Source organism: Rhamphochromis sp. 'chilingali', assembly GCF_963969265.1.
Source record: "Rhamphochromis sp. 'chilingali' genome assembly, chromosome: 12".
In the NCBI taxonomy this organism is placed as follows: Eukaryota; Metazoa; Chordata; class Actinopteri; order Cichliformes; family Cichlidae; genus Rhamphochromis; species Rhamphochromis sp. 'chilingali'.
In genome coordinates, this window is record NC_137939.1 from 23,402,815 (window position 1) to 23,429,447 (window position 26,633).

Below are 26,633 nucleotides of genomic sequence, written 5' to 3' on the forward strand. Positions count from 1 at the left end.
TATATATATTTAAACCGTTAAACTTCGGATTTACAGTGTCTAATATGGTTACCATTTAACATTTTATTTATTTCATTTTTTTGTACTGCTTTTAATCATATTTCACCTAGGATGACCCTTTTTTTAATGATATTTTTAGCATTGTATTAAACGCTGTGTTTTTGTCCTCCCTTTCATGTAAGCCCTCCCTCGTTCTTTCAGTTAAAATTTAACAGCAAAAACAGAAGAGGTGTTTCGGGGTAAAGCTCTGTCTACAGCCTAATATCTCATGCTGACATTTTGGATTTTCACTCAGAGAAAGCGTAGCGGTGAAGTAAAGTGTATCAGTGTTCAACCAAACAAAACACAGAGTAAAGCTGCTTAATTTTACATAAGACACCACAGGCCATCCATATCAGGACACCCAAAACTCTACATTCACTTTATGGTAGACAGTTTGATGCAGTGGAACTGTGGTCTGTATAAGCAAGGCTTGGAAAGTTAAGAGAAACAACAAAGTTGCATGACTGAAATTTAAAATGAGAACCCATCTCAGTGTTCGAAATGGAAATTAAAAGAATGGAAGTTCACTTTTTCCCCCCTCATTTTCATACAGAATCAACACTACTCTATATATACTGATTTTAACGCAAAAGATTTTTTTCCCTTGAAAATATGTACGTCCTCCCAACCAAAGACAGTCTCTTTCTTTGTAGGAGTTTATGAGTGAAATAGTCTCACTCAGTGTTTTTGAATTTGCTATAGTCGCTAAATATGACTGCACTTCATGCACTAAAAGCGTGAAACAGCCAGATTACTGAACCAACACAAGCGGGTTTGGAATGATTCATTAATACAACCAGGTTTGTTTTGATGAATTTTTGATTGATAAGTAGCAGCCAGTTTTGAGTAATTATTCACTTGTTCTTTGTACTGTGTGTTCATCATCTATTTCTTTTCATAAATAATAATAAAAAAAAAAACTTTGAACATTTTTAGTTTGATGTTTTCTGTCAGCATTTTTTCTGAATGGTACAACACAGTTTGAGTCTGTGTCCAGTGCATACTCTCTTTATTTTTGACTGCTTGTGCACTGTGAGCATTTTTTATAGTAGGCGTTGGTCACTACCATCATCCTTTTGAAGGTTATTGTGAAGAATAGAGAGATGAGCCACTGTCCATGATTGGCATCAGTGAATCAGTCTCCCTGATGGGCTTCTAACATAGCTTTAAACAGCCTTCTATCACAAGTTTGTCCTCTTTTTATAATTTATCAGTAGTGGACAGTGGACCTGGCTCTGTTTAGTCAGCCACTGAGGGCCAAGCCCACTGTACAGCCCCACTCTACTCTGATTAGACTGCATACTCCCCGTGGAGACTGTGATCAGCGGCCAGACTCATCTCATCTCTTCATCCAACCTCTTTTCTATATTTCTGAGCTCCATTGCTCTCTCTTTGTCTCATGTTCACTCTCTCTTTCTCTCTTCTTTCATTCTATCCATTGATCCATCTGTCCCGATCTCTCGAGAGGCCAGCCCAATTAACCTGTTTAAACAGCCATCTGAGCATCCCATCCATTCCAATGTGGGTGTGTAACGGGGATCTAGTTCACTGAGCCAGGAGCCCAGTGCAGGCCTCCATCCACTGCCCTCCCCAGTTTCCAGCTCCACCTTACCTCCAAGTTCTTACTCTTTTTCTTCCTCATCGCCATTTTAGACATGTGGTTTCGTTTCTTCAACTGCGTGGCATCCAGTGCAGCTTTTATATACCATACTTACGTTTGCTTTTTTTTCATTTCCATGTTTTTCCTGCACAGTTAATTTCACTGTCACAGTTATTGCCACCTCTACACATTCTTCATCCTTCCCTTCTCCCCTCCCCTCTCACCTTCTTATTGTCACTCCTCAGCTTTCTCCCTGTCCCCTGACTCCATCCCTTTCTCACTTCCCTTTCAACACTTGTCAGCTACTTCCTGCCAGGCTGTCCATAGAACACCACAAGAAGGTCACATCTCTTTTTTTGTGTTTCTCTCCTCCTTGTCCTTGTGTTATTGGAGTGAGATGGAAACTTTAATTAGAAAGGGGGGCGGGGTGGTAGTGGGGTGGGTTGGATGGTGATAACAACCAAGCAACGCACAAAGCTCCATTTACTGTCTTTCACCCTATCATAATGGAGAAATCAATGATTATATTCCTTTCCTGTGTTGGAACGCACTGAGCATGGTAGAATTTGTAACATTTCAGGGGTTGACTGTCCACATCGACTAGACGGTGAAGAAGTGCTGTGTTGGCTGTTTAAGACAGACGCACTGGGGTGTCTGTCTTATTTGCCAGATCAATGCTCAAACGGAGCCTACCGCTTTAGACGACTTGTTAATGTGTAGCACTGTGCCGTTGGGCTTCAGTGCTTTGTTGCTGGCCAATTTTTATAATCTCTTTTATAGCGGTATTGACCCAAGTGAGTGAAAGAGGAGCTATGCTATGGAGGTCCGTGTGTGTGTGTGAGCATGCGTATGTTGATGGAGGGGTAAAATTGGCACTGTCGTTTCTTAACTGGTGCAAGAACAAGTCCCTCTGGGTACTCTATCCACACCCTGTCACTCTATTTCCAAATGGGTATGGGTGTAGTTAGTTTGGCTTGTCATTGCTAAGACATGCCAACACTGAGAAAATGCAGGCTTACACATGCATAGGAATGATTTACTCTGACAGCACATGCACTACTATTACTACATACCTTACTGATTTTACTGAACATGAATTTCTGAGACGGTTTATAGCATTCAGGTGTTGTTGCTTTTAAAACATTAGGAAATTAAGATCTGGACTTAACAAGATGTTTGTGAGAAGGAGTTGAGATGGAGACAGATGGCCCACTGTGAAGTAATTGTGGGTGGGTTGATTAATTAATAATTCATTCATTCATTCATATAGATATTTACTGGTAAACAGACAAAAAACATGATATGTAAACTAGACAGATTACGATATTATCTAACCCTGTTTTCTAGCCTTACCGCATTAGTTGACTACGATTTGGTGTGAAGTGAACCCATTATTTCAGCATCACTGTCAGACCATGCAAAAGATGTTTACAAATATTTTCTTACTTTCACATTAAAAAAATCATCATAGCATGGTTAAGTTATTTAATGTCCAGTCAGTCACAGTCTCGGCAGATCAACTGATCTCAACACCAGGGCTTAGCTGATGAACTTTTAAGCATCCAGCTGGCCAATCTCACATAGAAAACACTAACTGGGTTGATTTAGCTTGTTACAGTGGGGCAAAAAAGTATTTAGTCAGCCACCGATTGTGCAAGTTCCCCCACTTAAAATGATGACAGAGGTCAGTAATTTGCACCAGAGGTACACTTCAACTGTGAGAGTCAGAATGTGAAAAAAAATCCATGAATCCACATGGTAGGATTTGTAAAGAATTTATTCGTAAATCAGGGTGGAAAAAAAGTATTTGGTCACCTCAAACAAGGAAAATCTCTGGCTCTCACAGACCTGTAACGTCTTCTGTAAGAAGCTTTTCTGTCCCCCACTCGTTACCTGTATGAATGGCACCTGTTTGAACTCATCATCTGTATAAAAGACACCTGTCCACAGCCTCAAACAGTCAGACTCCAAACGCCGCCATGGCCAAGACCAAAGAGCTTTCGAAGGACACCAGGAAAAGTATTGTAGACCTGCACCAGACTGGGAAGAGTGAATCTACAATAGGCAAGCAGCTTGGTGTGAAAAAAATCAACTGTGGGAGCAATCATCAGAAAATGGAAGACATACAAGACCACTGAAAATCTCCCTCGATCTGGGGCTCCACGCAAGATCTCATCCCGTGGGGTCAAAATGATCATGAGAACGGTGAGCAAAGATCCCAGAACCACACGGGGGGACCTGGTGAATGACCTGCAGAGAGCTGGGACCAAAGTAACAAAGGTCACCATCAGTAACACACTACAACGGCAGGGAATCAAATCCCGCAGTGCCAGACGTGTTCCGCTGCTGAAGCCAGTGCATGTCCAGGCCCGTCTGAAGTTTGCCAGAGAGCACATGGATGATACAGCAGAGGATTGGGAGAATGTCATGTGGTCAGATGAAACCAAAGTAGAACTTTTTGGTATAAACTCAACTCGTCGTGTTCGGAGGAAGAAGAATACTGAGTTGCATCCCAAGAACACCATACCTACTGTGAAGCATGGGGGTGGAAACATCAGGCTATGGGGCTGTTTTTCTGCCAAGGGGACAGGACGACTGATCCGTGTTAAGGACAGAATGAATGGGGCCATGTATCGTGAGATTTTGAGCCAAAACCTCCTTCCATCAGTGAGAACTTTGAAGATGAAACGAGGCTGGGTCTTCCAACATGACAATGATCCAAAACACACCACCCGGGCAACAAAGGAGTGGCTCCGTAAGAAGCATTTGAAAGTCCTGGAGTGGCCTAGCCAGTCTCCAGACCTCAACCCCATAGAAAATCTGTGGCGGGAGTTGAAAGTCCGTGTTGCGGCGACAGCCCCAAAACATCACTGCTCTCGAGAAGATCTGCATGGAGGAATGGGCCAAAATACCAGCTACTGTGTGTGCAAACCTGGTAAAGACCTATAGTAAACGTTTGACCTCTGTTATTGCCAACAAAGGTTATGTTACAAAGTATTGAGTTGTATTTTTGTTATTGACCAAATACTTATTTTCCACCCTGATTTACGAATAAATTCTTTACAAATCCTACCATGTGGATTCATGGATTTTTTTTTCACATTCTGTCTCTCACAGTTGAAGTGTACCTCTGGTGCAAATTACTGACCTCTGTCATCATTTTAGGTGGGGGAACTTGCACAATCGGTGGCTGACTAAATACTTTTTTGCCCCACTGTATGTTTCTTGAACATCTGCAAGCCACTTTGCAACACATCTCCGCCACGGCTCCTTCTATCATGCTGTGTCTGAGTTAGTCAGTGTCAGATCTTTTGTCACCGATGCTTCCTCTTGTTTTGCTGGCTCTCTTGATGCAAAGATAGCGAGGTTCCAGGACAGAGCCATAATGCCAAATATAAATGCCTACATATGGAAATAACAATCTTCTTTTGATGTCTGTGATCATGCCTAAAATGAAGACTGATACATTCAAAATTTATTTTTGATAGCGAATGCCTTTTAAGTGCTACAGAAGTGCATGCTTTCTTTAATATGGCTTGAAGCACCCCTTGCTGATTATCCCTTTTCTTAGTGCAAAGTATAAGCCTACAGGCCTGTGCCAGCCATAACTGCAATATGGCTGCACTGCTGGCTGTGTGCCTAGTTTATAGAGAGAAGAGACAATAATTGGAGGACACAGAGAGAAGGGGCAACAGACCACCTGCTGCTTGTGTTTTTTTCAGGTGTTCGAATGCTTCACAGATACAAGCACTTAGAAATATAATAAAGCATGCTTTGAATTTGATTTTTGACTTCTCCTCATTGTTAATATATTCAGGCAGTGTTCCAAAACTCTGTTTGCACAGACACATGTTTGCCAACTGGTGTGTTTGTTATCATCCCCATCCCCCAACCCCCAGATGTAATCTTTGGAAATCTGCAAAAAATGATGGTAGAGTAGAAATGACACAGGGTTGGACAAAAAGAGAAAAGTGAATGAGATAAACTGAAAAGACAAGCAAGGCTTTTAGGGAGGGGTGGGGGTTGTTCGGCAATACAAAGAGAGCAATGGTCTGATGATATCCATGATCCAAGGCTTTGTTGCCTCTTGTATTGATGTAATCCATCTTCTATATCCTGCCTTTTTCTGTCTACACCAGGACTCTTGTGCAGCTCCTGATACACTCTGTGGACAGTATCGTTTAGAGGCTATTCCCTCTGACTGAGCTCTGAGTGGCCATCTGAACATCCTTAGAGAGGAGGGCACTGGCATGATCACAGGTGTTTTTAGGGCTAGACAGCACAAAAAAGCTGGATTTAATCATAGTTTACACCCTGTAATAGAAACCTTGTTTCAGCTGTTGTAGTGGTTTGGGGGAGAGAGAAAGCCATGAGAAATCTGTGAGTAATGGCATTCAGCTTAAGGTTTCCTTGATATGTTATCTGGACTCTAATCCCTGAGTGGGAAGGCTACAGGTGCTGCGAGGGAGAAAGGAAGTGAGAACGAGAGACTGGTATGGGCTGTGCTCGCTAGTGACTCATCCTGTTATGAACTGCGCAAGAATTTCATTAGAGAGCAAACACAAGAGTGTCCAGGCAACTCTGAAAGCTCCATGGTGAACAGGTTTATGGTGCCATCTTAATTTAACAGAATATGAAGGACACAAACCTCTAGAGGCTTTCTGCGTTAACATCCCTCAGATTACATTACGGTTTGTGTTTCCCGTCTCAGTGCAATACTTTCTGTGTAGCGTAAGCTTCCTTTAATCTTTTTGCCTAATTGGTTAAACTGAATCATAGGTTTAATCAATATTTGGAAAGATGTTGATTTTGTCAGGGAAAGAAGGAGCAAATAAGAAGTGCTAACTGCACTGCAAAAATATTTTTATTTATAACGGCTACAAAAATTACATAACACTCAGGTCAGGTTGTTAGTTTTCTCCACACGCTTACACTGTATTCTCTAATGGAAACCGGCCTTAGAAAAACTATTGAAGCAATGCAAACCCTGTGATTTGCAGGAGTCTGTGAAATATGCTATCAAGCCAAGCCATATAGAAGGAGAAACTATTTAAATCCTCATTCAGCAGTTACTGTACATTAGAGTAATAATGATGTAGCATACTCCACAGCACTTTCTATATGTTGTATGTGCCTTCAGTTTATAATTGGAGAAAGAGAAGAAGTACAACTAAAGCCAAAAGCATAGTCTTTGTCAAAAAACTGACTATATGAGCAGATTAAATATAGAAGACAGAAGATTTAAAGGTTGTTTGTTGTCCTTATGTATGCTGTATTCTTCTTTGTAAGTCTAACAATAAACTAGCAGACATCTTTACATGCATCTTTATCAAATTCAGTTACAGTTTCTTGTCATTGTCATGTTTCACCTCTACATTTACAGGATAAAGAGGCATGCATCTGCATACAATAATCCTCAGGAGTCTAATCATAGTGACTGCTTGACCTTATTATTAATAGAGACTAAATGGTGAGAAACACCAGTGTCGGACTAGGCTAAATAATCTTCCTTAAGAGTAGCCAGTTTGTCATGTTCCTCCTAATGAGATGCAAGTACTGCAGGTACGCTATGTTTAGATATGTTTTTGTGAGTTAGGAAAGCAGTTTCAACTTCATGCTTGCCAGTGTTTGTACCTGTTTTGCTTCTTAGTTTCTACAACTGTGATGAATAGTGAATTCAAATCCTCTCTTTTTGTGTGTCTCCAGTGAAGTTTGACGACTGCATGGGAAATGAAGGTGTGGTCTTCCAGAGCAGCAACCCCCTCTTTGGCGTGCGGACAGATGGATCCATCTTTGCCCAACGAGAGGGAGCCAACCTAGATGAACCTGTCCAGTTGAAACTGACAGCAAGTGGTCCGCACACACATGTCTGGGAGACTATGGTGCAGTTGGCACTGATTGACCTACCATCATCCCAACAAACTGAAAATGAGGTGAGTTTCAGATTTTATGAGCTCGAGCACAGACACACAGAAATATCATGCTTCAAATTTCAATTATCGTTCCAGAGTTTCTTTTTCCTATCACATTTTCTCCAGTGGTCTGGTGATAGTAACAGCCAAGAATCAGGTCAAAACTCCTTGGGGTTTCAGCGAAGGGGAGAGAGGGGGTGGAGCAGAAAGAAGTAGCAGTGCCACACAGTTAAAAGTGATAGAATCAGACTGCCACAGGGGGAGAGTAAGATTCCCCTCAGCCATAAGCTGTTATTGGAAAACATCCTGTGCCTTGGGTATCCCAGGGGTTCTTGTCTCTTCCTTTTCTATTTAAAAGCTGTCAGAGGTCAGAGACAGAGACTGAGCAGTATGAGCCTAACTGTCCCCATGACTATGGTACCACAAGGCCAGCTCTGAGAGCCAATATCACCCCAAGTGTTATTTACATTAGGCAAAAACAGGGGCCTGTGTTCATTAACTAAGTGCACATCTCACATAAGTTATTGGAAAGTAAATTCCGGAACAGATCAAATCTCACTCACTTAAAAAAAATGGAAAAAAGGCTGCCAAGGATTCGTTTTTACTCAGTAGACAGTTCTCGTTTTTGGTAAGAAGCAGCCATTATCTGCCAGTCAAATAAAAACACTAAAATGTTGAAGACACTCGTGCTTGTTATAGATGGACTCTAATGAGAAAGGTGTTACCTTTCTGTTACCACAGGGAAGTTCCACCTGATTATAACTTCTTTGAGCTCATTATTTTGGTTTTTGCAACAAACTAAATGTACTTTAGCTGTTTTCTGCCGCTTTCTTCACTGAAAAACCTCTAAACGGCCACTTTACCGGTGAATCAGATCTTTCCACAGCACAAATCAGCTCTGATGGTTCAGACTGCACAGCTGACGTCATCAGATTCGCAAACACAAATACATAATCTGCTCCAACTTGTGCATGGATTGGATAAAAATGATTCAACTTTACCTTTATTTTGAGTTTGCTCATTGCACTTATTTTTGGAAGGAACTGTGCACAGAAACAGTGACCACTGAGAGAGAGGGAGAAATGCCAATTTCTGGCCTTCAATTTTCAACTTCCAGTCTACCAAGCTGGCTATTATTTCTGCAGGTTTTCTCTAATAAAGCAGGCTAAAATCTGCCCTGCATGTAAAAGTGCAAATGCATATGAGCCTAAAAGTTCCCCAGTGATTGTCAGTGTCAGTGTCATCTTGTCAATGTTTAGAACAGGCTTTCACTATCAGGAAATTCTATCATAGCTATATAAAAAATGCATATTATTGGTGCACTGATTATAATTTTCTTGCCCAATTAAAATTTCTGATTTTTCCCCAAGTATGACCTGCCAAAATCAGTTTTCTTTCTAAAACTTGTAACTGTATCTGGCATATAGTAGCAAAATTCGACTTTTTCTCAATGCAATATATGATTTTCTCTGGCAACAGCTGAAACAAATGAAAATAAAGATCTATGCTCCTGGAAGGAAGTGCAAATAATTAACTGAAAATGAGTTGCTGTACACCCCGAGTTTATTTTATATATTTTACTTTATCAATCAAAAGCAGGTGCAATAGATTTATATAAGAAAACAATTATCAGGTAGTAAGATCATTTTCCTCGATGTTTCTAACACCACATAACAGGACATTGACCCTTTTCTCGTTTTCCCATTTGATTCGGGCTCAGAGTTGTGAATAGCTTTAGTTTTAGACACTTTCCATTTATTCGCTTCTTTAAAATGTCCACGTTCACCATAACGGAGGTCGTTAAAGAGTTTGATTAGGTTTACTGTTACAAACTGTTGGCACATTGCCAAACGTTGTGCCCTCACTCTCTGTGAGGAACTTCCACGCTAACGATAATTTATCGCTAGCATGTGGCTTTGAAAGGTGTGCACAACTTTTTTGCCTCTACTCCTGCATGAAAGGGAGCTGCTCGCTGCAAGAATGAGAATCAGACAATTCTGGTCCCTGGCTGGTCAGAAACTTTTAGCCAATCATTGTTGTGATGAAAATAAAAGCAGTGAAACATTTCCATTATGCTAACAATCAGACGGTAGTCATGTGCAATGCTAGAAAATGGAAGCAATGGCAATATGTCAGTCATAAATTCACAGAGCCAAACAGAGAGTGGGATATCTGCTGGTAGTTATTGGGAATGAGTTGAAGAGTGTGTATTGTTCTGGCTCTGAATAGGTTGATCTTTAATTACGCTCTTTTATAGTTAATGCTGGCTTTTTCACTCGACTGAGTTTCAGTACTAAAGTGTCAAAGGTCAAATGAATGCATTTTTAAACGTAATTTTCCACTGAGTCAATTAATATGTATATCCCGAGGAGCAAAGAATAGACAAGCAATCAAACAAGATGGTCAGAGGTCAGAAATATGCTACAAGTTGTAACAAACATGTATGAGGACAGCAGGAGAAAGCAGGGCGCTAAAACAAAATGTGATGTTTCATTATGGAAATGGTGCTTTGTGGTGTGCTCTGTTGAATAATAACTTCCAGATGTCTGGGTAGCCAGGGGCTGGCTGATATCAAAGCATGCAGGGTTATGGGGAGGCAGTGGCGTGGAGGGGAAGTGCTGGGACCACCGCCAGCTGGCTAAGGCTGATGGCACCAGGGCTGTGGGTGGGGGGGAGCTTGGTCGAGGATTGGGGGGCATCCATTTCACACTCAGTGACTCCTGTTCACATAGCATTACTGTGCATAAGCATGTGTGCAAGAATGTTATTTTATTGTGGGAGATTATGTTGGATCAAGTGTGTATTATGCTAATTTTGCGTTAAATTTTCATTGCTGCGTATGCTCTATGTGTGCTTGTGTCTTCGCTTGGCACCTAAAGGTTTAATCTGTGCAGGGTTGCATGCCAGAGAATGTGTGCCCCGTCTGTGTTGTATTAAGAAAAATAACAAAATCTCTAGAATCTATAAAGCTGTCTTTAAAAAGTCTAACTCCAGTTTGACTCCACTTTTCCTCCGTCTTTCATAAGAGTTTGAATAAGTGATCACATATCTCTGCTTTTCCTATTTTTCTAAATCTGTTGCATCACCATCCTGTAATTTTTCTATGTGAATATGAGTAAGAAAGAGAGAATCGGAGTTGAAGTTTGATCAGAATTATACCACGGTGAAAGAAAAACCTGCTTAAGCCTTTTGCTGCAGTGGCGGGCAGAGATCTTTGCCTCTGTGTCTCTACGTTTTTATGGTTTTTTTCTTGTTGTGCATGTTTTTCTCTCTACATTTCTCCTCAGGGAACTCACTAGTACCTGTTAGCATGTGTAGATAAAAGGATTTAGAGCATGACTTATTTAGGCAGAGGGAGGTGAGGGGGGTCACATCTGCTTCTGACAACTGACTCCTCATCTCCCTCAATCCATCCCAAACATGTCTTGTTCCACCTCTGCCTCCCCTCACTGCACTGGTGGGATGTGGGGCAGCCATCCCCTGCAGTCAACCCCATGAAGCTTTCCTCTCTCTGAAGAAAAAGAATGCATTTATCCGGGCCTAACTCACATCTGTCTCATTTCGCTCATGCTCAGTTTGTGCACACGGGCACGTTATGCTTAGCAGACATTAGTTTCTTGAATATGGACTGAATGCAAAGGACCACACTGAGTTTCTGGCAGAAAACTATTTTGGCCGGCAGATGAGACAGAAAACCGTGACTGATACCCTAGTCATGCTCAAGTTTCCCCAAACCGCACAGTGCAGGAAACAGAATATGGTAAAATTTGTTAGGACTAGTCTGCCTCTTGTGCAGATGGGTGACACAGTACAAGAGGAGGAGGGGAGACTGCTGGTTCTTTCTTTTCTGACTCTGAGAATGAGCACAAGCTGATCAAGGATGATCAGGATTTTTGTCAGTTCCAGTGCAGTGGGTTGTACTGTAGCACCCCTGTTGGTCAAAATAGCAAATGCTTCAGTTCCTAAACTGGCAACTTTAGATGGCGAGAATTTAAACACAGTCATATTTAACTAATTCATATATAACTGAACTGCTGGCATAGGTTCACAGTTTACTCAGTTTTTACTCATTTTATGTCTGAATATGCACTGAATATTTTATGATATTCCACTACATTTGATTATATATTAGAATAGTTGTTTGAACTGTATTTTATTCATATTAAAGTCATCTATACACTTTAGTGGCATCTAATGTAATCAACAGGTCAGATCTTTGATTGGATTACACAATCTTGCACAGTAAGGTTTTTAAAATGATGAGGGTTGTGATGCTGTTTTTTTATGACATTAAGGCATACTATTAAAAGGTAAGTCATGGAGGTTGTGCTTTACCTTGAAATAATTAGAAACTTTACCACATTTAGTATTTTTTTTTTTAAATTGGCCCTTTTATTTTGCGTGTGTGTTTGATTGTATACACCACTTACACATCAGCAATGTTTCCAACGCCTGGTGTTTTTAGCAAAAAGCTCAATATACATTTATCCATTATCCATGAGCATAAAGACAGCAATTTAGTTTTAGTGTTTTTCAGTTCGTGTTTACAGCAATTTATTGAATATCGAAATCATGAAATAGAACTGACGATTACTATCTGGATTTGGTGGAGAACAAAGGAGGCTTACAGATTTCTCTAAAATATTATGACTGAATACCGATATAATTTTCCACCTCTTGAAAAATCTAAATTTTGGCAGTTTACTGGTTTGGAGAATTCAAACCAGTAAAGTGCTACGATCTTCCCAGAAGTGGACATCACATCCCAGCAGATTCACCACAAGGTCAGACCATGCAGTACTAAAAGAATTTGCAAAAACATCCAAACGTTACATCTCAGACTCTACAAGAATCAGTTAGCATGGTAAATCTTAAAGTTTTTGGTTGTATAATTAAAAAAAGACTGAACAAGTATGGCTTGTTTGAAAGATTTCTGAAACAATGTCCTTTCCATGGACAGATGAGACCAAAGTGAAAATGTTTGGCTATAATGCTCAGGACCTTATAATCACTGAGTCGATGATCAACTCATCTGTACAGTAAAGTATTGTCAAATGTTACAACATCTGTCCTAAAACTAAAGCTTGGCCAAAACTGGGTAATGAAAAAGGACAATGGTCTCAAGCAGAGTTGCAAATCAATAACAGAAGTGTTTCAGCCAAAGTTCAAACATCAACCTGATTGAAATGCTGCGGTGAGGCCTTAGAATTAACCTTAGAGCTGTGTATAAATGAATGCCTGCAGACCTCAAAGAACTGACGCAATGTTGTAAAGAAGATCACTGTTTCATTTGGACTTTTTTTGTTTTTGTTTTTTGTATGGGAAAAGTGTGGCAGTGATGGGATGTCGCTGGGGATGCAATGGAGAGCTCCACTTTGCTGCCTCAGCTGTCTGTTCTGGGCCCATGGCAAGAGTACAGTGGCATGCTGAGGTCTAAAGTGCTGCTGAACTTTGCTCACTCGGGAATGGATCCCAGTATGGACAACAGACTGCTGCACAGCATGGAGGGTGGTTTGATTTGTTAATTTGCTGACTGAGCTAGTTCTTGCCCTACAAGATCCAAAGATGATAGACAGATTTTACTGTTGTTGTGCTCTTAGAAGACTGAAATAAACAACAGTGAGTGGAACCCTCCCACAGTCATAGTCTTTTTTTTTTTGTTGCTTCTATATAATTATTTGTACCTACTTAATTGTTTCAATTAATTATTTAGGGTACATATGATGTGGTGCTGAACTTCAGGCTTAAAAAACTTTCCTCTAAAATTCATAAGAGCACCTTTCCCTCTGCGTTACTTAATGGGCAATTTCATCTAAATTACTAGAACTGACTATAAACTAAGCTAGCTGTTGCTGGACTGCCAACTTCTAGGGACAAATCACACGTGAGGCTTATTCCTGTCCACAGCTTACAGCGGGTTTGTAAGGCATTGTTTCACAACTTAAGCTTTCATGGAATATAATAAAGTAGAGATAAGCAGTGGAAATATGACGTCTGTGGGTTTGTTTTGCTTCCTGTTCTCTTACATTTTTAAGCCAGCAGGAGCAAACGTTGGAAACCAAAAACAGAGCTATGGGAGCTATGGGAAATATTATTAAATATTATTATAATATTGGCCTTTTTAAGTTTAAAGTCTTTCTACAAAAGTGGTAAAAATCTACCAATGCAGAACCCTTAAGAGCAGTAATTTTGTGGATGGTACATTAAATATTTATTGCATATGGCCATGTGGAGCAGCAAATCCAGTCTTTCTTTGAATGTGAATGTGGTCTCCTCACCTACCGTAATCCTTTACCTGTTTAAAAACCTCTCCTTTTGCACTATTACTTAAAGTGCCCTGGATTTCACAGTCCAAGATGTCTGAAGTACAGCACTTGGTTGATGAAACTGAACATGACACCTAAGCCCATGCTCCTCCACACCCCACATCCCTACCCACCCACACAAACACATACACACCATATGCCAGGTTGCTTGACACATTTTCTTTAAAACAGCCTTAAAAGCTTTTTTCTTGGGCGTCCATCTAATGAAGTCAGCCTTGAAAGCATTGTTTCCGCTGGCAGATACAAGCCAACCCTCTGAGGGACCTTGACCAGGCAAGAACAAACAGAGACAAAGAAAAACACTTTTTATAGACTGCATCATACAGGACCTTCAACTTTCAATATGTGCCAGAAGCCATTGCCATCTTCCAACACTGTAGACTGCTTCTGTGTTGTATTTTATTTTTATTCTCAAATGTCAGCTGCTGGGGAGGAACTGTAAAGCTACACATTTCACAGAAGTAACAGCAATCGAAAAACTCGAAGAAAGATAAACGGCACTAATCACCTTTAATGGAAATACAATGTAACTGAACCTGTTCTTTACTTAGTTATTTGTTTATTTTTACAAATGAGTCTATGATGCTGGATTTTTTATACTCCCTCCCATCACACATGCTCACATGTACACACTGTAACATATTTATTTCCATATTTTAAATGCAAAATTATTAACCACTAGTTAGATATATCCAAAATATTGGTCACTTTGTTAGACACACCTGTTCACCTGTTCAGTAATGCAAATATCAAATCAGCCAATCACAGGGCTGGAATTCATTTAGGCATTTAGACATAGCAAGCAAAATGGGAAACAAAGGTGATCAAGTGACTTTAAGCATAGCATCGGCTGGTCTGAGTGTTTCAAAAACTGCCAAGAAACTGAGCTTTTTTGGCACAACTATCTCTAACTTTTACAGAGAATGGTCCAAAAAAGAGAAAATATCTAGTGAGCAGTTCTCTAGTTGTAAATATTTTGTTCATGCCAAAAGTCAAAGGAAATGGCCAGAGTGCTGATAGGAAGGCAACAATAACTCAAATAAACACTTACTGAAACTACGGTATGAAGACAACAACACATCAAACTTGAAGTACAGGGGCAACAGCAGTAGAAGAAACAAGAATCTAAGGATGCATTTCATCAGAGTGGGATGACATAAGATTGGAAAATGTTGCCAATTTTTTTTTTTCTTTACAGTCTCAGTTTCTATGGAGACATTTGGATGGGTGGGGTCAAAATTTGGCATAAACAATATGAAAGCACAAATCCATCCTGCCTTGTATTAACTGTTCAAACTGCTGGTAGTGGTGTAACAGTTGAATAAATGTTGTGGGAGATTCACATCACAGATGTGCAGATGACATGATTGTACTTTCTCCATATGTTTGTCCTGTTTATATCTCTTTTATAATTTCAGTTTTTGCACACTGTGCATTTAAATGGGGGAACTGCTAGGTATGGGCTACCCTGTACAAATGAAAGTTGATTTACTTGCCTCAATTAGTGATCCTGGAGGAGACATAACAAAGACACGAACTACAAATTTCTTGCTGTCTGCTGGTGTGAGTGTTTGGTTAGTAAAGTTTTGTGCAGCTGTTTTACCTGCTGGTGCACCATCAGCCTAACACAGCCCAGTGCTTGAGGAATCCATGTTATTGAGACAAGCTGTCAGTACCTACTGACTAGGGGGAGACAGAGAAAAACAATAACACTGCAAGAAGAGGGCAGAGGGGAGCACGAAAGCTAGGGATAGCTCAAGGGACTGTGATTGAGACAGAGTGCAAGTGATGCATAGCTTCAGCTATGATGTTCGTGACTGAATTCTTGACATGTTTTACTATCTTGTAACCCTGAGCTGTGTTGGTAAACTTACCGTCGAACAACTCTGCAGATAGTATCACTTTAATATTACCTTTTGCCACTGGAACAGTAAACACGAAGCTGTAAACTTGCAGATGATGGGCTCTAAACTGTAGCTTTAGAGATAAATCGTGTATGTATAAAGCAATATACTTTAACAGAAGGAATAATATATTTGATAATGAAGGGAATCAGGTGTCACACTAAAGGTTCTACTACTGTAATTTCAACGATTTTTGCTTGTTTTAGCTCATCTTGGAAGGATCTGCAATAAAGCAAATTTTTGTACACTCTGTTCATTGTCTGTTCACAGTCATGTGGTTTGCAGTATTTCAACACAGACATTACTTATTTGATGTCTGTCATAACTCCAGCATTTGATGTAGCTGTTCTGACTCATGGATGAGTTAATGTTCTTTAGGAGATTGAAAATGGGTTCCTTTCACATTTGAGTTCCTTATTTGAGCATCTTTCAAAAAGACAGTTTTGTGGTGGTCATTTCTCTGTGCCTATAGGGATGGTGTGAGAAAAGTGTATGATGGGTGCATACTGTTTGATTGAGGTGTGTGTCTGTGACTCAGCTGTCATTGTCTGTTGAAAGAGGCTGTAAATCCAACTCCAGACACGCTTTCTGTTAATAGGCTTTTTATGCCTGGTGTAAATGACAAAAGGTATGAAGTTTATGGTTTCTTTTAAATATATGCACATACATACTCGCACAGAATTAACATCACCTCTGTCCTGCTTGAGTCTACGCATGATAACACAAAGTGTTTCTCATATGGCGTTCTTCTGATAAGAAATGTTTACATGTTTTAAGAGCCATAGTCTTTTACAATTGCTATATCATTGTTATTGCTCCTATGTGTCTTGGTTAAAAATGAGAGATTTTCTGGAGTAATTCGTGTGCACATAACTAAAGTGAGAATTGTACTGAGTATAAACATATCATTTGTTTGAGAAGAGAAAAGTACTTATCAACAATATGTATCATGGGTGCATATTACTGTCATTAAATTTAAAATGCATTTATTTTTTCTAAAAAGAAAAATAAAGTCTCAGTGCACATTTATAACAATAATCATAATGTTCTTTTTGTGCCATTTTCCGTTAAATGACTTTTATGACTTGCAAATTATAGCATTCTTTTGTGTTATCTTTATTTAACACAGCATTCCAAATTTTGAAATTAGGCTTGTAGAATTGCACGCAGTATTGTAAAAAGGACAAATTGTTGGAAAGCTTTTGCAGAAAATCTGCTAATGCTCTGAATTTAAAGCAAGTTTGGTGCATTAAGGTAAATTTACACACCATTTGGCACATGAAATTTTCATGTGGTCTGCCAGCGAACTGTACTGCTGGTATTTCCATTGAGTTTTGTGAAGCGTTAGAAAGACTCCGTTTCTTTCTCACTTATTTTTGCTTTTTTTCTTACTAATACACTGGGGAAAACATTTTTTGAAACCCTGCTGAATTCGTAAGTTTGTTCACTTACAAAGAAATGAACAGTCAGTGGAAATACCGAATATCAACCAAAAATTGATTTATATAGCATTGATTGAAATAAGTATTTGTTCTCCAAGCAAATAATAACTGAATATTTGTTAGCAAGCACAGTAAGACGCTGCTTGTAGTTGGTCACCTGGTTTGCACACATCTGACGAGGGGTTTTGTCACTTTCCTTGGCTTTCTAAATCCTTTTAGTTTCTTGGCTGCTGTTTGGCAACTTATAGCTCCCTCCACAGATTTTCCATAGGATTGAGATCTGGAGACTCGCTAGGCCATTCCATGACTTTAATTTGCGTCCTTAGCCGCTCTTTGCCTTGGTGTTATGTTTTGAAGACCTATTCACAACCCATGTTCAGTCTTCTGGCTAAAGGAAGGAAGTTCTTATCCAAGATTTTACACTGCATTGGACCCTCGGTGCATTAAAGTCATCATGTACCCTTAGGAGAAACATAGCCTCAAAGCTTAATGTTTCCACCAATGTTCTTGACTGTGGGAATAGTATGCATTTCTCTTCCTCAACACATAGCAGGTTGAGTTGCCAAAAAGCTTGATTTTGGTTTCATCTGACGCAGCACATTCTCCAAAACATTCTCTAAATCATTTAGATACTCAATATCATGTCATGTGCGTTATCAAGCAGATTTGCAGATTTCAGTCCATTACAGCGTAGTGTGTTACCAGTGGTGTTCTTGAGGACTGTAGTGCCTTTTGATCATTAACAAACTCCTATATAGTTTTACGCTGCACCCCGTCACCTTTTCGTGATCTTCATCCCCTTACGAGGCAAGATCTTGCATGGAGCTCCAGACTGAGGGCAACTGATGTCCATTTTATATTTCTTCCATTTCCAAATAATCGCACCAACAGTTGTCACTTTCTCACCAGCTTCTTGGTTACAGTCTCGTAGCCTGTTCCAGCCTCGTGTAAGTCTACAGTCTTGTCCCTGACATTCTTTGACAACTCTTTGGTCTTGCCCATTGCGTTGGAGAGGTGGGAATAGATGAAATTGATTCTGTCGACGGGTGTGCTTTATACACATAACAAGCTGAGATCAGGAGTGTCTGTAATTGATTGTGTGCTTGAATGTTATGTGCACCACACGGGCATAGAGACAGTTTTTGAGAGCCAGAATTCTGGTTGGGTTGAAGTGCATCAAATCCTTATTTCACTCCATGACATGCAACTTTTATATAATCTGTTTATTCTGGATTTTTTTTCACATTCTGTCTCTATAAATTAAAATAAAACCACGATAAAAATTAGACTGTTCAACCTTAAAATTTTTCCCCAACTGTATATACAATTATTGTGTTAAATTTTTTAGTTGCAAAAAGGTTTTTGGTTGACTTTTTTTTTCTTTATCCAAGCTGCCAAAACTCCAATTACTTGCAAAAAGACTTGTTTTTTGCCCAAGTGAAGGACTGATTTGGCGAATGATGAAATGAATGGATGAATGATCTTGTGTCTGACTGGGTCCATTAGATCTTTCAAAATCATTGCATTGTGCACTTTGTTTCCATAGCAACTTCAGATTTCTCTGCAGAAATACTAGTTAAAGGACAAAGAGTAGATACCTCCTTATATGTAATACTTGTTTTTATATTTAAAAAAAACAAACAGGTGACAGTGACAACTGCCATCTTAGCTGATGAGTTTGATTTTTTTTTAAGGTGATGATTGATCATTGCAGCTACAGCAAGCTCTCAAAAGCTGGTACCCAAGAAAGTGGTTTGACATACAGCTAACTGCTAAAAAAGCCTTGACATTTTCTTAGTGAAGAGATAATAAAAGATTTCAAAGTTCACAGAGATATAAAATAAATATGCTAAACCTATAAAAATGTCTTTTATCTGCAAAATTGTGCTTTGTCTTTTAGCATGACATCAATTACTATTGTAGCATCCTAAGTAAAACCTTGTTGTTCTGTCTTTAAGGTCACAGAGAATGAAAAGAAAGTTGCTGGGAGAAAAGAGAAGAAGGAGGCGGTACAAACACCACCTCCTGTCATCATGTTCCCAGGGTCCGGTCGCAACATCACCAAGGGTCTACGAAGACAGAAGAGGGACTGGGTAATCCCACCAATCAATGTGGCTGAAAATTCTCGAGGACCGTTCCCTCAGATGCTTGTCAGCGTAAGTGACAGATTTGATTGGCCGCGTCGCTGATGTGTTCTTAATTTACAGCTGGGATTTCTTGAGGGCATTTAACAAGTAAGGCTGATTGGGATATGTATAATGGATGGTGATAAATAACAGAAATACATTAGCATAACTAGTTTGTTTGCCACATCCTTGCAGATGATTATGCTGTGTTCCCCTGATGCAGCTACAGCCACAATGCCTTACGGTATTTAAACAGCCCTGATTGACCCTGAGAAGTTTTCCCCTTAGACACCTAAACAGCAAACTCTTGCACAGTGTGAGGTCCCATAGGGTCACAGTGAAGCTAATGATTGTTTATTCCTTTTTTATGCATCTTTTCTTTCCTTTATCAGGTTATTTCAGAAAGGTTGCTTAAGGTTCAGTTCTATTTTTATAACTGTATAACAATGCAATTTGTCACAGAAGTTTTAGTGAAGCCTCTTGTTTGATATGAGAAGAAAGCATGAAATCCTGCCATTCTCAAAGTCAAAAGAGTAGAACAGTATTTCTTTTCTTCTGTGCCCTAATAGGCACATTAGTTTATTGGTTTAGAACTTCCTGTAAATAAAGAAGCAGCAGAAAAACATGAAGAGTGTATAACCATGTCTTTGTTTAGCATTCAAAATCAGAATTCATCAACAATTACAGATGGAAAATTTATTTCTGTAAAACCTTTGCTTTTTTGATAAGGCTGTAATTACACGCTATATATAAGTGCTGCATGTCAAAGGTTAGAGGCTGAGCCCGCACACCTGTCGAATAAATTAATAAATAAATGTTTAACTTGCTGTGCAAAGGCTTGAGTTGCAGGAGGTTTAAAATTCAGGGATTCTGTCACAACAGAATGTGTGGTTTGACTCGCTCATAGGCAAGCTCTTGACTTTAAGATTGCGGTGCACGCTGTAACTCATCAAAAAACATTCCACAAGACTGCTGCTTTATTCGCTGCTGCTTCTTTCCTTCTCTCTTTATCTGGAATATCTAGCCATCAGCTTTTCCTTGCTGTTTACAAAACTCTCATAGTTTATCTCTTTGGGGTTTAAAATTGTGCAAAAGAAGCAGATTTTTCCTATTGTTTCTGTTCTTTGTTTTTCAACTGGGTTTCATCCAGTCCCCAGGGAAAAGCCTGGGGAGCTACTTGAAGGAAACTTTTTTTTTCTTCCATAGTGAAACAAAAACATCAAGTCAAAGAGGAAGGAGTTTGTAAGTCTGTGTTTTGGAGTGAGTGCCTCTACAGCTGGACTGTGTCCCATCAGCCTGGCACAGTGTGGCTTTCTCATCTGAGCCTGCTGAGCCCATGAGTAGTGCTACACCAGCAATAAACTGGCCAGACAGTTCTTCTATTTCCATGAGCTGGTCAGAACCAGAGAGAGACAGAGGAGATGGCGAGGGGGAAAGAGAGAGAGGGTATCAAAGGAACATTTGGAAGCATAGTTTGCAGCCAAACACAATTCACTTTGTGCGGTAAATAGGTCCGTCAGGGGCTAGTGGATTGCTGAGAGCTGAGCGTTTCGAGCAGAGGAGAAGTGATGCGTGTTGATGCCTCTGTTGGACTCTCAAGCTCCCGTCTTTCTCTTTAATGATGACTGGAGGGCAGGAAAGGCCATACTGAGAGCTAGAGATTTTAACAAGGACACAGGGGTGGACGGCATGGGGATAATTTTGCCATACTTGTTTATCTGCTTAGTCCTTTCTAATAACCTACTTTGTCCTCTGTTGAGAATTCGGGCTTTTATGCATCTGTTTCTGTTTCAAAAAAATGAAGCAAAAATGCATATTTTATTCAATAAAAAAAGGTCTCGAAGCAGCGCTTGGAGTCTTTCGGTCGCCCTTCAGTTGCACCATTACTCAGTGTTCTGTGCACTATGGCTGTGTGATGCTACTTCTAATGGTCTGTGAAGTCAGTCTCTTCCTTATTGGGTTGTTCTGTCATCCAAAACAGCACTGAGTGACATGCAGGCAGTGGCCTTCCCGACCATCCTAGTACTTTTCTCCCTGCCCTGGCCGAGTTGCCATCAGTTGGACAGGTGGGGTGACAGCAGCCCTCACCTGTATCTCTGCAGGTCTACAGCACTGTCACTTTGATCACGCTAGCACACGATTGGGCAAGTGTCAGGACAGAGCCCCTACTGATTGGCCTCGCAGCTCGCAGCCTGACATGGCTCGAGGGAAATGTTGACTGCATAGGCAAAGTTATGGCAGAACTGTTCTCCTATCGGTCTCTAAAGTCAAGGCAGTGACAGTGGAATGTTATTGACTGAATTTTATTAATAGCTGTGCTGAGATGACGGCTTCAGAACCCTGCACTCCCCTACTGTACATCAAGTTGTTGTGTACATGATATCACTCTGTGGTTGAATGTTAGACCTTATCAACCTCTAGTGTCAGAGTTGTGAGACTGAATGTAGCTATTCTTCCTTTGCCGATAATGGCCAGTAGTGCTTCCTTACAACAAATGGGCATGAGCGCTGCATAACTTGTAACAAAAGGATAAAATGGAAGGCTAGCAAAGAGAGCAATTGAAAGGATACAGAAATACTGTTAGCACTGTTCTAGACAAAACAAAGAGATCCAAAAAGCCTATAACAAAGAGCGAGCAGAGTAATTTTTCACAATAAACAGGTGTTCTCTGTCGTTTCTTTCTTCTATGGCCAAACTTCCATCAATAGTATGTAAGGGACATTGATTTTTCACAGGGGCTTTTTGAAACCTTTCATTGATTCACACACTTCTCCTACAGCAGAGTGGCATCGATTTTTTTTTTTTGCTTGGGTAAATAAAGACTCAGCGTAACCACCCAACTCCCCCCAAATCCCTTATTCGCCCCAACAATTGCTTAACCCCACCATTAGAACAAGCATCAGCTAAAAAAAGAAGAAACCCCTGATGAAACAACAGCATAGATAACGAGTAAGACCATTTATGATTAAATGTCTGAAATGGTTTGGGTTGTTTGTTTGTTTTTTTGTTGTACTGCTTCCGGTTGAAAATAGCAAAGAGTATAAACACTGGTTTTGTCAGAGTTGCTGGTTGCCTGACAGGCAAGGTTTTAGTACCACAATGGAAATATTTTTTTATCCAGTATCTTAAACCTGAAGTCTCTGCAGTGATCCAGTGACAGGTGCTGTCACCTAGGTTAGACCCTCTTGGTCAGCTTGGCCCTTTCTGTGTGGTTCTGCCTTGTTGGACTTCTTTCGTCAAAAGATGTTTATTTTTTTCCACTTATCCAATTCAGGCTCACAAACAGGCCGAAGCCTATCACAGCTGCCATAGGGCAAAGAGTAGGGTGCACCCTGAACACATAGAGACAGACAACCATTGGTACTTACACCCAGGGCCAGTAATTACCAATTAACTTAACATGCATGCATTTTGACTGTGAGGGGGAGTCAGAGTCCCCAGAGAGAACCTACACACAGGCAGTGAGAGAACCAGCTGGTGGCTTTAAACCCAGGACCTTCTTGTGCTGAGACAACGGTGGTAACCTCCGCACCACTGTGCTGTCTGGTTAAGGACATAGGTTAAGTTGATTGGCGCTTCTAAATTGTCAGTGGATGTGAATTAGATATTACTTAAAGTGCATAGAAGAAAGCGTATGTCAAGATGTGATTTGCAGTTTGATGGACATTGGTCACTAAGATTTTAAACTCCTTTATAAATGCCAGTACAGATAGTGACAGTGATCACACAAATATTGTTGCTGCATTCTTGACTAGTGTTAAAACATAGTGGGCCTTTTTTAAAAGGTTGTTCTCTTTTTCATCAGACACTTTGTAGACGTTTTCACCATAGCTTTTGTTGTACTGTAAGTTGCTATCCTTACTGCCTTTATCACTACAGTTGTTCCTCTCTTCAGCTCCAGCAAATCAATCATTCCTATCTGACATAAAGCGCATCACAGTTGAGGTGGCAGGGTGGGTATGTCACCACAGGCAGCAGATTTAAAACCGTGCTCCTGGGAAATAGAGATCTTTTACTTGTCGCTGATAGGCTTAATCAGCATTTTGTGAACTCGGATCACAAAGGCATGAATGTAAAGGCAGTCAATTTGCATAGAAAACTTCCACACTTGAGCTTTAACATAGTAGACACAAATAAGGAATAGTGAGGTTTTGTTTTGCTTTTTTTTCACTGGACATGTTCTGGATTTGTGTGGACTACAATGAGAAATGACAGCTTGTGTGAATTAGCACGCTATGGAGGTGTGGCACGCACTGTCACCTTTGGTTGGACTTCTCTCATTTTTCTTTAGTGCTGCCGTTTTAGGTCTTTAAACTCTCAGCCTCATAATAAAAAGCATTTTTCAAAATATGATCAAAAGATGGAGTCAGGAAATAAAAGCCTGCGATGAGAATGTAATCAAGTAATCGTGCATCAGAACGTCAACATCGCCGGTGTCAGGGCAGATGTGTTCACACCCCAAGACAGTCTGTAGTTATCCTTGTCCTCACTCTTCTCTCCCCCTTTCAGCGTCTCTTGCTTTTTCAATCCTTTTCTAACCTCCACAGCTCTGGGTAATATTCTAGTGTTTTGTTTAGTGGAGATATTGTTTTCAGAGAGAAGACATTTATTTTGCGAGCTGGACTCAGGGATGTGAAAAGAGTGCAATTTCAGCTAAACTGTTGTTTTTATTGGATAATATTTCTTTGGAAGAAAATTTTTCTGTCTGCTGGCTCTCGTTCAGACAAAGAAGCCAGATATTCCGATAAAGTGCGGTTGCATCCCTTAGTAACCACAGACATTATATTGACAGGAATACCACGGTGAGAAAGAGCAGCGAGGAGAACAGTAAGCCAAACAGATGGACTCTTGTCTTCAGTCACCGATATGATCAGAAAGCCTTTTATTGGACATCATAGTTGATTTGTCATTTGTTTCAGTATTTATTGTAGCTATTTATTTCCTGCTAGTAGATTTAGACCCTGTAAGTTAAACGCTGACAAAACACTGACATTTGTATCAGATTATTTGTGTGTTGCAGTGCATCTGGTTATGTTTATTGCACTCGCTGCAGCACCTGTGCTCCATTTTCTACATCTCTCTCTACGGAGCGTGTTGAGAAGCGTTTTTCGAGCAGAATGAGAGAACTCCCCATCGCACCCCACCCCCGAGGTGTCTCAGCTTTCTCTGCGTACATTTACCAGTGATTAATGACTGCTCCGCTTCACTAACAGACACAGCAACAACAACAACAACACCACCAGAAAAACAGACAGAAAAAAGAAAGGAATCTTAAAGAAAATGAGGGACAAAAAGTAGGGACTGTTCCTCATTGTATAAGTGAGCTGGAGCTAATTGCACTGGCGAATAGATGGGTGGATATGACTGAGAGAGAAGGGAAACAGAAAGAGGGACTGTAGGGCTAGACCCGGATCAGAGGCATGTCTGTGTTTAGGTCTAACAGATTTCCTGGAGAACTGCTGTTCACAGCCTCTTCCCTTGAGTCTAATGAAGCCTTCTGGCACTTGCCACCCCACCACCCGGCCAACACCAGCACTGCACCGCTCCAGTCTTCCCCCTTCATCTTCGCTCCCTCCCTCCTGCCGAGACATATGCTCACAAACACACACACATTCAATCACAAACAAACATACGGATGCATACACAGGCACAGAGAAGAATTACTTGTCCTACACAGAAAGCAAACAAAGGATCAGTAAAGCGCATGTGCTGCGCTCTTGCCTTTGTATATGCTCATTGTTTGGGGTTTTGTTTGGTCGCATTTCGGCTTTATCCCTGAACAAAGAGAAGGGAAAGCAAAGCCAGAAAAACAGGACTCCATCTTGTTTTGTTTTGTTTTTTCAACCTAGTCCACCAGAAACAAAACCACAGGATGGTGAAACACAGGGATGCGAGTATTTAAGGATCACAGCCCAATCCAGAGCTTGGCCACTAGGAAACCACATTGGTCCCCATATGGAATGATTTATAAAAGTTGAAATGCAGAGGCTAAATGAATTCAGGCTGCAAAAACATTCAAATTTGTGGCTACAATAATTCCATCAAACACATGAAAAGTATGTGCACAGCTGTATATGTACTGGAGCATTTTATATTTGCGTGCCATGTTTTGTCTCTTATTATTCCATTGTTCTGATGCATCTACAGTATAAAGTCTGCTAAAGGCTTTAGCAGACACACACACACACACGCACGCACGCACGCACGCACGCACGCACGCACGCACACACACACACACACACACACACACACACACAAGCACATTCTATCAAGCTGGAGAAGAAAAGAAAGAAACAATAAATGTTTTTCAGATAAGGGTGGCCCTCCTACAGAGTATTAAGTGGAAAGAAAAGGCAGCAGCCTCAGTCCAGGATGGAGAGCACGAACAGTCATGTCAGCATTTCATTTGTGCTCATTTGTCTTTACGCTGTAACGCATCTTGGCCCGTTTTAAACTCTCATCTTTTTTGTTTGATTTCACTTCCCCGAGAATTCACACGAGGTATTTCCTTTCCAAACCCCAGCTGTGAATTTTCTTCCAGCACAAACATCCAGTGTTTAGTGACATTGAAGATCATTTTGCTAGAAATACAGTTTGATATTTTCTCATGCTCTTCTTTTTGCTCTGCTCTTTAGAGAATTGCTCCAAGGATGGAAATGGCACTCAGCTGGTTGGCCGGTCTGCCACTTTAGTGATTGATCGATCCACCACTTTGGTCCAGACTTGAACATACCATTACTACTAGATGGATTATCATCAAATTTTATGCAGTCATTCATGGCCCTCAGACAAGCTTATTGATTTTGGTGATCCTCTGACTTTTATTTTTGGATTGTTATTTTTAAAAAAAATATCTCAAACTATTTTCCCTGATTGCCAGAACAAGCTTTTACATCTCCCCGGGATAGATTGAAAAGCCTTTCATCTCGTAACCTTTCTTGTTGTGCCATCGTTTCCATTATAGTTCATCCACAACTTTGCCTTAAATACTGTATATCATATCCCTTTCAGCCTCCTCCTTTCTATTTGCGTTCAATGCTAATTGGTCAATTTCATTACACATTAAAATAAGGTTCATTACTCAAACACCCAAAGTGCTGCATGTGCATGTCATGGTAAACAATTTATCTTATCTACTTAATAAAAAATGATCATCGCAAATATTAACTCATCTGCTCATGCACAGCTACATCTACCTTGGGTCATGCAAAGGTAAATTGGAAGCATTCAGATATAATTCATCCTTTTATTATTTTTTTCAATGAGTTCATGTGACAGCTG

General features: G+C 40.3%; 1 protein-coding gene across 3 annotated transcripts in view; it reads left to right on the forward strand.

Annotated features, from left to right (window-relative positions):
• The window catches only part of LOC308406630 (cadherin-4-like), a 253,347-nt gene that overhangs the window by 160,568 nt on the left and 66,146 nt on the right, over positions 1 to 26,633 (forward strand). For all 3 annotated transcript variants that reach the window (XM_080897730.1, XM_080897731.1, XM_080897732.1), the window contains 2 exons: positions 7,349 to 7,575; positions 19,185 to 19,382. In XM_080897730.1, the coding sequence (XP_080753856.1) occupies positions 7,349 to 7,575; positions 19,185 to 19,382 (425 nt within the window). The remainder of the gene's footprint in view (positions 1 to 7,348; positions 7,576 to 19,184; positions 19,383 to 26,633) is intronic.